The 12,316-nt window shown below is 37.6% G+C and overlaps 1 protein-coding gene across 1 annotated transcript in view; it reads left to right on the forward strand.

Annotated features, from left to right (window-relative positions):
- Positions 1 to 12,316, forward strand: part of LIPM (lipase family member M) — a 55,527-nt gene that overhangs the window by 20,609 nt on the left and 22,602 nt on the right. Inside the window, exon 10 of the mRNA XM_082406660.1 lies at positions 11,820 to 11,830. Coding sequence (XP_082262786.1) covers positions 11,820 to 11,830 — 11 coding nt within the window. The remainder of the gene's footprint in view (positions 1 to 11,819; positions 11,831 to 12,316) is intronic.

Below are 12,316 nucleotides of genomic sequence, written 5' to 3' on the forward strand. Positions count from 1 at the left end.
GTTCTCCATCTCTATAATGTTGTATAAATGGAATCATGCAGTATGTGACCTTTTGATGTTGGCTTTTTCTCTCAAAGCAATGTCCTTGAGATCCATCCAAACTGTTAACCTGTATGTTTGTTCCTTTTTATTGCTGAGTAATATTCTACAGTATGGATCCGCTATGGTTTATTTAACCATTCACCCACTGGAGTACCTCTGAGTTGTTTCCAAGTTTTAGCTTTATGTTTTAACTTTTCATTGCTTTCAGCAAGGGGACTTGACAACAGAAAACACTCAATTAGGATTCATTAATTTGAATTAATTCCTAGTCTCACCCAAAGCTGAATTCTGTGCTGATACCATCTCTAACATATATACGGACCTAGAGGGAAATGTCAGTTCTCTAAAAGCTTCCATTGACTTACTACACCATTCTCCACTCATATTTTAATCTGACATTTAGAGATTACAAGATATTGATGTGGTTCTTATTACATTTTAGAGTTCTAATGTGATTTTAGTGCTTTGGGGTAGAGTGAAAACAGATTGCTGGTATTCTTGATAGGTTAAGAAATACTTTCCGTAGCCAGTGTCAAGGTGTGACAGGGCTTTAGTCCCATCAGAACTTCAGTCACTTTTAAAATAAAACAAACAAAAATTTCATCAGCATCATCACATCTCCCACAGAGCCAGTCCAAATACAAATAATAATAATAATGAAAATAATATTGTGCAATCATTAAAAACATTATATAAAGTATAAATAAAAGCACCAATAAGTTTTTTGTGTGCCAACTGCTCTCCTAACCAAATCAGTCAACTGAGCTGAGAAAGTTAATTTAATTGGAATACTATGCGTCCTCAGTAAGCTTCATCAAAATTAGCACTTTAAAAAAAAAATACCTTCCACAAGCTGCCACTTCCTCCTCCCCCAAGAAAAGATTCCTGGAAACTCTGCTATAGGTAATGAACACCTGGTCCCAGACTGTCAAAGCATGTCATCAACAGTGTGGGATGGAGAAGCTCTGCACATTGAAAACAGAAGCCAACAAATCAGCATTGGGGTGGAGCAAAGGGAAAATTACTAACCACATACTGTACAAGACTTATCATAAGGCTATGTGGTGATAAGTTTTACATTTATAGTTATAATGAAACAATACTATTCATACTATAAAAATAATATACATGTATGATGGAAAATTAGGAAATGCAAATGTTATTAAAATTGTTTAATACTAGGTAATGTCTTTAAATAGATTTGGGGGAGGGGCATGACATTGGTGTAATGCATATCCGTATATCCAGTTATTTAAGGTTTGAAAGGCAAATACAGAAAATTACAAGTTTTTAAAAAACTATTCTTTTATTGAAAAGACTTAGTTTTTCTAAGTAAGCAAAGATCTGATAACGACAATATGAAGTACAGGAAATATTTAATACGACATAGAATCTTTGCTTCTTAGGCAGATTACATAAAAGGCAAAGAAAAACTTTTATAATCTTTTAATAACAGAAGACCCATGATCTAAGATATCTTATGATTTTAACAAAGAGGAAATTAAACTCCAGTTTTGTATCAGAACATTATGAGCAAGTCTGGGAAGGTACTCAGGAAACTTTTCTAATACTGAGGATGGCATCAAGGGAAAACCTAAAGTGTTGGCAATGATGAAGCCGCCACCTCAAATGCCTCCTGGGGAAATTCCTGGTAAAGTCCCTGAAGAAAAACTGTCTTCAGATGAAGAGTTCCTTGATCCTCTCCATTCTCCCTCTATTCCATTTTCACCCACCCCCTCTACCTTCAAGCTGAAGGGGTCATCTCCCTGTCTAAACTCTGTAGTTCTTTATTGCTCCTTGTCCTATGGACCTGGCCCTTTCCTACCTTATGTTGCCCTGATTTATAGTCATCGACCAGAGCGAGACCACCTGCGTGCAGGGACTTTCCTTTACCCCTCAGCAAGACTTGCAAGGAGGTTTGCACTAATCCAATGCCCAATGCATGATATCTCACAGATTTTCCATTGGTGATTTGCATTCTTCATGAATGAGAAGGAAGGTGTTTTTCCCTGTCTTGCTGGCTCACCCTCTACCATCTACAGAACCAACTGTCAACAGAGGCAGAAAGGAAATTCCGTCAGTTCATCAGGGGAGGCCTCATGCAAAACAAAGTGAGGGGCAGAGTCATCCCTGGATTCCCTGATTCTCCCCTAATTTTAAGTAGGGTGGTGTTCTACTAAGGCAATATTTCCCAAACTTCAGTCATTCACATTCCTCATTCACAATGTTTGCCCCATCTGTATGCCACCTATAATACTGCTTATTTAAAAGTCTCAAAATCAATTTGCCAGTTTAATTAAATAACTTTTTAAAAGAAACTTTCTACAGTTACTGTAAATGGGAGGAAAAAGTATTATTTGCCAAAATTTGAGGATAATAACAATAAAAAGGAGATAATTAATAATAAATTAGATGACTAGTCAGGACACTCGAGTTTCAGAACTGCCTTCTTTTTGTTAAATATGTGCTCTTTGTTTGAAAGAGAGATTAGCGGGTGCTAGAAACAAAGACATAAACCAAAGTTAGACTTTCTTCTTGATGCACTCAAAAGACTGAAAGAAATTTGAGAGGGAGACTATGGTAGGATGAATAATGCCCCCCCCAAAGATGTCCATGTCCTAATCCCAGAAACCTGTGAATATGTTACCTTACATGGCAAGAGAGACTTTACAGAGGTGATTAAGTTAGGATACTCGAGGTGGGGAGTTTATTCTGGGTTATCTGCATGGGTCCAATGTCATCACAAAGGTCCTTATAAGAGGGAGGCAAGAAGGTCAAAGTTAGAAAAAGGAAATATGACAATGGAACAACCAGAAGTTGACATGATACACTAGGAGCCAAGGAATGCAGGCAGCCTCTAGAAGCCAGAAAAGGTGAGGAAACAGATTTTCCCCTGAAGTCTCCAGAAAGAATGCAGCCCTATCAACCTCCTGATCTTAGATTTCTAACCTTCAGAACTGTAAGAGAATAAACTTATACGATTGTGAGCCACTAGGTTTGTAGTCATTAGTTACAGCAGCAGCAGGAAACTAATACAGAGACTAACTCTCACAATCATGTGATTCAGCATTATTTAATACCATGCACATGTACCAGTTAAAATCTTCCAGAGCCCCAGCGGTGTATACCTACACTTGGGAAACACTGCCTAATGAACTCCACTAGGGCATCAGGGGAAAAGGTAGCCACAGATTAAAGCAACTGTAGAAGAATTTAAGCCTGAGGCAGTGAAGCTGGTTACTAAAATGGTAGCTGATTATAGGGGAAGCTCTGTGTGGTCGGTGTCCTGCTTCCTCCTCTGCTTTGGCCTCCCTTTATACTGTAGCACCTGAGCCTGAGCAGACAGCATTCCTGAATCAGCCTTCCTTCAGTGAATGGACTCTGTACTGAGGTAGGTCATAGCTAGAGTTCCTTCTACTCCTTAATTACATTGCCTTTCTCTTAGATTAAAATAGGCTTGGGAATATTTTCTCAAGTTAAAAAAAAAAAAGACTTACTGTGTTTTTGTACCATTGCAAAAGTAAAATTGTTTATTACAGACATTTTTAAACATAGAGAAAAGCTAACAAAGAAAATAATAAATAACCAGTAACTTCAGCTCCCAGAGGAAACTACTTGATTAGTATTTTGATAGATTTTTCTCTGGTCTCATTTCTACTCATGTCTGCTTATAACTTAAAAAATATTCAATAAATACTGTGTAGTAGCCTTCATTTTACCCATTAAAACATATTATGAATACTTTTGTATTAGCTATAATACACATCTACAATATTTTTGTAATGACGGAACAGTATTGTGCTGTAAGGATCAAGTAGAATTTCTGTAACCATTTCACTCACATGGCTATTTATGCTGCTTCCAACTTTTCACCCTGTTCCTTATAAATATTTTTGTTCACTATTGCTGGCCCCTAGAAATAAATTTCTGAATCAAGAATACTTAAACTTTTTATACATATTGCCAAATTTCCCATCAGAGAGTTATAAAAATTAACATTGAAAAAGAATGTTTTTAAAAGAGAATTAAATGCATGTCTGAGTAAATAAAAGAGAGGAAAATAAGTGGTAACCTTTTGGGAGAAGAGAGTAAGAAGAATATTTCATATTTTATATGATAAGCAAGGGAATATGCTTGCCTGTTTCTTGACTTGACCATCTACTGGAGAAAGAAGAGGGCAGAAGGAGATGCTCTGGAAATGGAGTGACTTCTTAGAGGGGAAAAAAATAAGTGAGGAAATGTTTAAGGGTGTTTAGATGAATTAATAAACACCTCTAGAATCAGTGTTTTCGGGTTACAGAAAGGTATAGCAGATGGAAAATCCCCATTATGGCAAAATGTGGAAGGTCTTTTCAAGGCCATTGCCTAGTTCAGAAAAGTCTTGTGGAAGGTACACACTCAACCAATAATAGATTTGATGATTTAATCGATACAGACAATCAAATTGTGTAGACAAAGTAAATTTCTGCTTTGGCTGTCTACACAAATTATTAGTTGGAGAACTTCGAAATTCCTCACTTGCCAGGTGCTGTCAAGGTAAAGCCCCTGGTATCCACAGCAGCCTAGCCCAACCAGGCAGCTTCGCCTAGACCTCACATGGCAAACTTCATCCCCTAAAGAGCATGGTCTGTTGTCGGGATCACCCATTCCAGGTTCCGTATACGTTAAAATATGAGGTAGAAAATTTCCAAGTAAGCCTGGTTTTCAGTCTTCTCCACCTCAAGCCAAATTGAACAGAATCCCAATAATAAGAACAACAACAATAAATAACAGCAACATATTAGGGTAGCTTCTGGATGCCAGACATCACTCTGTGCACCTCACACATAATTTTACTTAAGCTTTACAACAATGCTGCAAGAAGGTGTTATTATTATTAACTTATAGGTAAGAAGAGAGAAAATCAGAAAATTGTCCAAGGGTCCACAGCTGGTGAGAAGCAGAGTTGGGATTTGGACCCAGGTCTGTCGGATTCCACTACAGTTAATTGTCCCTTCCAGGTGGGACTCCCTGCTAGGTGTCCCTGTGAATTGAGACCTCAGTTGGTATTTCCAGGCTACATAACTAAACCTACACATTCTCACACTTACCCCTTTAATGACCCTGGGAAAAATTTTTAAAGAAACTCAATGACGGCTAGAGTCTTTTATAATCCTCAATTGTACCATCCTTTATTAGGTGTATTATAGGTTTTAAAGAGCAGGAAAAAATTGTTTTTCTTCTATATCTTTAAGGGCATTGTTTTAAAATTGTAAAGTTTCTAGATTTTTCATTGTTTGTTTTGATCTATTTTATTTGGTCTGTATTAATGTGATTAATAATAGGCTGCATATTCCCTGTTGGAAAGATATACTAGACATATCACAGACAATCAAATAAACATTTCAGGACAGGAACCCTTGGGGAGAATCTTTGGAAATCATACATCATGTTAGTAACAGGGTGAGGTAGGCAATCAGCTGCTATGTTCTGGGAACAAAGAGAGTCTCAAAATCAAGGATGCTCTTGCACTGCTGGTGGGAATGTAAATTGATACAGCCACTATGGAGAACAGTATGGAGGTTCCTTTAAAAACTAAAAATAGAAGTACCATATGACCCAGCAATCCCACTACTGCGCATATACTCTGAGAAAACCATAATTCAAAAAGACACATGTACCCCAATGTTCATTGCAGCACTATTTACAATAGCCAGGACATGGAAGCAACCTAAATGTCCATCAACAGATGAATGGATAAAGAAAACGTGGTGTATATATACAATGGAATATTACTCAGCCATAAAAGGAATGAAATTGGGTCATTTGTAGAGATGTGGATGGACCTAGAGTCTGTCATACAGAGCGAAGTAACTCAGAAAGAGAAAAACAAACATCGTATATTAACGCCTATATGTGGAATCTAGAAAAATGGTACAGATGAACCTATTTGTAGGGCAGGAATAAAGACGCAGGTGTAGAGAACGAACATGCAAACACAGTGCGGGAAGGGGAGGGTGGGATGAATTGGGAGATTAGGATTGACATATATACATTACCGTGTGTAAAACAGATAGCTAGTGGGAACATGCTGTATAGCATAGGGAGCTCAGCTCGGTGCTCTGTGATGATCTAGATGGGTGGGGTGGGGGGATGCGGGGAGGGAGGTCCAAGAGGGAGGGGATATATGTATACATATAGCTGATTCACCTCAGTGTACAGCAAAAACTAACACAACACTGTAAAGCAATTATACTCCAATAAAAAAAAAAAAAGAATGCATAGAAAGGAGAGGCAACCTCTGAATACAGACACACTTACCATCTAATGATTTTACAGGGGTACAGTGGATGTTGCTAGGAGGTCCCATCCCATGAATGCTAGTGAGGTGATAGAAGGGGCCTCTATTTATCCTGTTTCCTCTCGAGACCTTCTCTCTGTTTTTACTCCCCATGCCGCTTGCTTTCCTTAGCTTCCATCATGCTGAAGCTGGTCTTACACATTTGGGAAAGTTGTTTCCCTCTTCTGGGCCTGTTTTATCTGTGAAATAAACTAGTTGATCTGTTAGGTGTTTGTTAATCTCATTGTGCTTTATTCCTATAAATGTGATCACTTAAAAGATCAGGGCAGATGAAAGCAGAGTTGAACACCAAGTACTTCCACACCCCAGCAGCCAGGGAAATTCCAGTGCCGCCACTTTAGTGTCTTTGCATGACCCTTTCTATGGTTTAGTTCCCCTCTCCCTTCATAAGGATCTGTAGTGCTTCATGCTACTCCCTGTCTGACCCCAGATTTTAAATTTGGATCCACCCAAGCCTGATTCATCTTTCAAGTACCCCTGGACTAAAATAATTCCAGCCATTTCTCTACTGCCTACACCAAAATTTTCAAAATCTCAAAGGGTGACAATATAAGTAGAGACCCTGCTTCAGTTAGTTTAGGGTGGGAACTGAAATCAGCATCATCAATCAGATGATTCTCAGTCTGATTTTCTTGCAAATGAGAGGTAAAATCAAGTCTGAAAACTTCCTCCGTACCTGGTCCAGTAAAAGCCAGTGCTTTGAAATGAACACACAGTTGATATATGTATTTGTCATCCAGAGGATAAAACACTGTGTTCTACAGTTGGTGAGCATAAAACATTTTACTTATGAGACTAGGGAGCATCGCGTAGAAAAGACAATGAGGAAAGGTCACATTTTTTCCTCAACTGCAAAACAGACAGCTACTAAATCATGATAACAAGCTCATATGCAAAACAACTCTAAGAGGATTTGTCAACGGATACAAAAAAAGCAATAATTTTAAATACTGATTTAAAAAATATGTTCACATACCTCTTCTAAGTAGAATTTTTTTTTCAGATTTATATTCATGTACTGTGATGACTCTAGGCCAAGATTTCTCAACCTCAGCATTACTGACATTTGGGGTTGGGAAATTCTTTGTTTTGCAGTCCGTCCTGTGCATTGTAAGATGCTTAGCCGCACCCCTGGCCTCTAACACTAGATGCCAGTAACATTCCTATAGTGATGACATCCAAAAACGTCTCCACGCATTGCCGGAACTCCCCTGGGAGATGAAATCACTCCCAGCTGAGAAGAATTGCTCTAGGAAAATCTTGTAAGCTCAGAGGCTTCAGGATTTTGTAATATAAGATGAAAGTGTAAAGGTGGCTTTCATGGCAGTGGAATCAGAAAAGACTATATAGTAAGTGATACTGGTAAAATTAAACAACTACTTAGAAAAAATAACCCAGATTCAATACCTACCCATACTAAAAAATAAATTTCAAATGGTCCAGAGTGCTAAATGAAAAATATTGTAGAAATATTGAAAAGAATATAAACTATATTTGTATAACCTTGGAGTAGAGAAAAACTGTCTTAAAACTCAGAAAAGCCAGAAACCCAAAATGAAAACCTCAAGAGACTTAACTCATAACATTTTAACACTTCCGTATGATGAAGTAATAACTAAAGAAAGGCACCACAATCAAAAAGTTTAAGAGAGAAAGAGAAAATATTTGCAATATGTATAACAAACCGTTTATCAATATTCGTAAAAAATTAAAAGCCCAGACAAATTTTTTAAAAAACACAGAGAAAACAGGCTAATAATTTGCAAAGGCAATTCATAAAAGAAAATCAAATAGCCAAAACATTTAAAAAGTCTCAATTTCATTATAACTCAAGAAAATGCAAACTAAAATTACAATGAGATGCCTTGATCCCATCATATTGGCAAAATTAAAAAGATTTATGAAGTGCAGAATTGATGAAGGAAGATGTGGAGAAACAATCATGTTCATGCCCTATTAGGAGAACTTACATTGGTTTGGTCTTTTGGAGGCAACTTAGCAGTATCTATGAAAATGTAGATGGCATACATTACAGTATAGATTTATATCTATAAATCTTTTCTATAAAAATACTCTCATATGTGCTCACTATATATATATATACAAGGGTAGTTGCTATGGTATTATTCATAATAATGAAACATTGCAAACAAGCTAAAAGCCATCAACAAGGAATATTTGGTCCATCATCATATCTTGATACATACAATGTGGCTTTATGCAGTCACATAGAATGAGATAGTTTAAAATATTGAAATGGAAAGGACTTTTTATATATGCAAGAGACTTTCAGAGCTGTATATAAATATGTAAATATACACATATTTATGTAAATGAATTCATTCATGTAAATAATGTTATATGTATGTATAATTATCAGTATGCATAATTACGTATATATGTAAACTTATAAAAAGTGTCTTAAAAGACACACATCAAACTATCAATGGGAATTAATTCCAAGAAGAAAAGTAGGATGTACATCTCATTCCATGTGTTTCATAGTGTTTGAAGTTTCACCACAAATATGTATTCTACATACTACATAATTTTTTAAGAAAAGTGATAAAGTTGAACTAAACGATTTCAGAAGTGTATGATTTGGGCTCTAAGAAACTATGACTTAATCCTGGTTTAGAACTAAATCTGAAAACTTAAGCCACCAAGCTTGTGTCCATATCACAGGATCCTTTAAGAAGAAAAGATAAAGGGAAAGGAAAGACAGTTCTTTAAGCACCCACTATGTGCTTATTCCATTTGCATACATTTTCCCATTTATCCTGATAGCACCTCATTTTTTGTTTTTTAATTTTTTTTTTTAATGCTATTCTTGTCTGCTTACATTCTTTTTATTTATGTATGTATGTATGTATGTATGTATGGCTGTGTTGGGTCTCCGTTTCTGTGCGAGGGCTTTCTCTAGTTGTGGCAAGCGGGGGCCACTCTTCATCGCGGTGCGGGGGCCACTCTTCATCGCGGTGCGCGGGCCTCTCACTGTCGCAGCCTCTCCCGTTGCGGAGCACAGGCTCCAGACGCGCAGGCTCAGTAGTTGTGGCTCACGGGCCCAGTTGCTCCGCGGCACGTGGGATCTCCCCAGACCAGGGCACGAACCCGTGTCCCCTGCATTGGCAGGCAGATTCTCAACCACTGCGTCACCAGGGAAGCCCGCACCTCATTTTTACTGAGGCTCTGAGAGGTTAAGTGGTTTAACAAAACTCACAGGGCCAGGAAGGGGCGGAGTCAGGATTCGCACTTGGACCAGTCTGTGGGGGATATGATTGCTGCTCTCTACATCAGAGGTTTCATAGTTTCACTAGTTGATGAAGACACTCCAGCTTACCTTATAAAAGTCAGATCAAAGCACAGAGGGCCATGACTCCACAAGAGCCAGTGTGCCCACAGTTGGGCCGGCTCTTGCTCTCTCCCCAGTCCCCACCACGATGTGTGTATCTGCAATCAGTCCCCGATCCCTAGCTGCTGGACCTGAAGGCACTACTGAGGGCCCCAAGAACACTTGCAGTCACTGTGAGCCCTGTAGCACTCACCAAGGACCACACCGCTGTCGATACTGTGGATCCCAGCAATCTGAGCCCAAGAGACCTCACTCCCTGGTGCCACCACACACTCCTGCACTTGGTGCCCTGCACAACTTGACCTGAGGCCATAGCACACTTCAGCATGCCCCATCCACAGGTAAAAGTCTTCCTTTACCACAGTCAGACCATAAAGTCTGGAAGAGACGACTGTGTGTCCAAATACAGACACCTACACAAGGCTTTAAGGATCACAAAGAATGAGGAATACAGTAAACCTTCATGAACTGGCCCCAGAGAAATGGAGAACCAGGAATTGCCCAACAAAGAATTATAAACAATTGTTCTAAAGATACTCAGCTACAGGAGAACACAAATAAACAATTTGATGGTATCCGGAAAATACAAGAACAAGATGAGAAGTTCAACAAAGAGATAGAAAACATATAAAGAACCAAACAGAAATTTTGGAGCTGAAGAATACAATGACTGGTACTGAATAATAGAGAATTTCAAAGGCAGATTGAAACAAACAAAACAATGAATCAATGAGCACGAAGACAGATCAATTGAAATTATTCAATCAGAGGAACAGAAAACAAAAGATAAAGAAAAGGAACAAAGAGAGTCTATAGGACTTACAGGATAAATTAATGAAAACAATGTACACATCACTAGAGTCCCAGAAGGAGAAGGAGAAATTCCCAAATCTGGGGAGAAATTTGGACATCCAAGTTCATGAAGCTAATAGTTTGCCCCAAAATATCAATTCAAAATGACTTTCTCCAAGATACGTTATAATAAAACTATAACAAGAAAAACGATAGAAAAAATCAATGGAACACTGAATTAGTTTTTTGAGTAGATAATCAAAATTGACAAACTGTTAGCTAGACTATGAAAAAAAAGAGAGATGACTCAAATAAATAAAACTAGAAATTAAAAGAAGGCAACATTACAACTGATACCACAGAAATACAAAGGATCACATGAAACTACTATGAACAATTGCATGCCAACAAATTGGATAACCTAGAAGAAAGGGATAAATTCCAAGAAACATCATGATGTTAATGGACCAGTACTGTATATTCTTGAATTTTCTAGAACTTCATAAGGTGATAAGTTTAGGTATAAATATTTGTGTTTTTAGAAACCAACTCACCTACAAAGGTTATACCTTCTATAATACCAGCAACCTCAATATTGTGCCATGATTATTTTAAAATCCTGTAGTTTTCCTTGTGCTTCAGCATAAACATAAGTACATTCTGTTGTCTTATTTTTCAATAATCTTTAAAATGTTTTCCCAAAGATCTAAATTTTTTTAAATTTAACTACAACTTATTTTAGAGATTAGTAACTTTATTTTAAGACAAAACAATTTATATTTTAAAAAAAGAATCATCACATGTTGATTAATGCAGCTGAGAGATATTGATTGGTGTCAGAATGACAATCGTATATTTTCAGGCATGTCTAACAAACTGGGAGGGCAGATAAACCAAGAGAGCATTTGCCTGATGGCCCTGAGTCTCTTGTGAGATAATTCATATTGAGAGAAGGAGTAGGGCATCCGTTTGTACAAAAGTTTTGGTCATTTGATCATAGAGTGATTCTGACGAGAGCACTGACTTGGACCTTCAGGCAGATTCCATGGCACAGCCTTCATTGGACTTGAGGTTTTGGATTATAGAACCTGAAAGAATTGTTTTAATAAAACTCAATTCAACCTTGGGGGAAAGCAGCACTTGAGAGCCCTTTAACCTGCAACTCAAATAGAAAAGAGGAATTCACTCCCAGTTTTGTTTTTTTTTATACTCTTGTGTTACTGGTGTGTGTGTGGAGGTCGGGGTGTCCTGTTTTGTTTAACTGATTCAATTTTTTATAATTTTTACACACAGTACATCTATAGGTAATGATCCTCTATTCACTTTTTTCTTAGATTTTCCTTAATCTCTCTCCTATTTGACCTGTCCCTTTTTATGTAATTTTGATATTTAACTGATTTATAGATAGTGCTCATTAGGGGAGATGTATTTTCTTAGTTTCAAGATGTCAGGATACTTCAGATCCTCCTTTGTGTATTGAGATGGCAAAAAACCCATTTTAAAATATCACAGCTTTCCTTGATGGAAACTTCTAAAGAGAAATCTCTCAAGATAAACAATTCCAAGTTGGAGGTCACACTGGCACATTTGGATTCCCCGTTCTCTATAATGATAATTTCCACAAGCTGTGGGTTGCTCAGGTGTTGAGGGCATTGTTAAAATTCTGCAGTGGGGAAGAGCTATACTTATTTCATATTTGTTCAAAACGTAGCTCTTTGAGGTGGACCTTGCATGTCACTTTCTTGCTTCCAAACTGACAGTTGTGAGCTCATAAAGTCACCCAAGAATTT

Source organism: Balaenoptera borealis (genome assembly GCF_965194805.1).
Source record: "Balaenoptera borealis genome assembly, chromosome: 10".
NCBI lineage: Eukaryota > Metazoa > Chordata > Mammalia > Artiodactyla > Balaenopteridae > Balaenoptera > Balaenoptera borealis.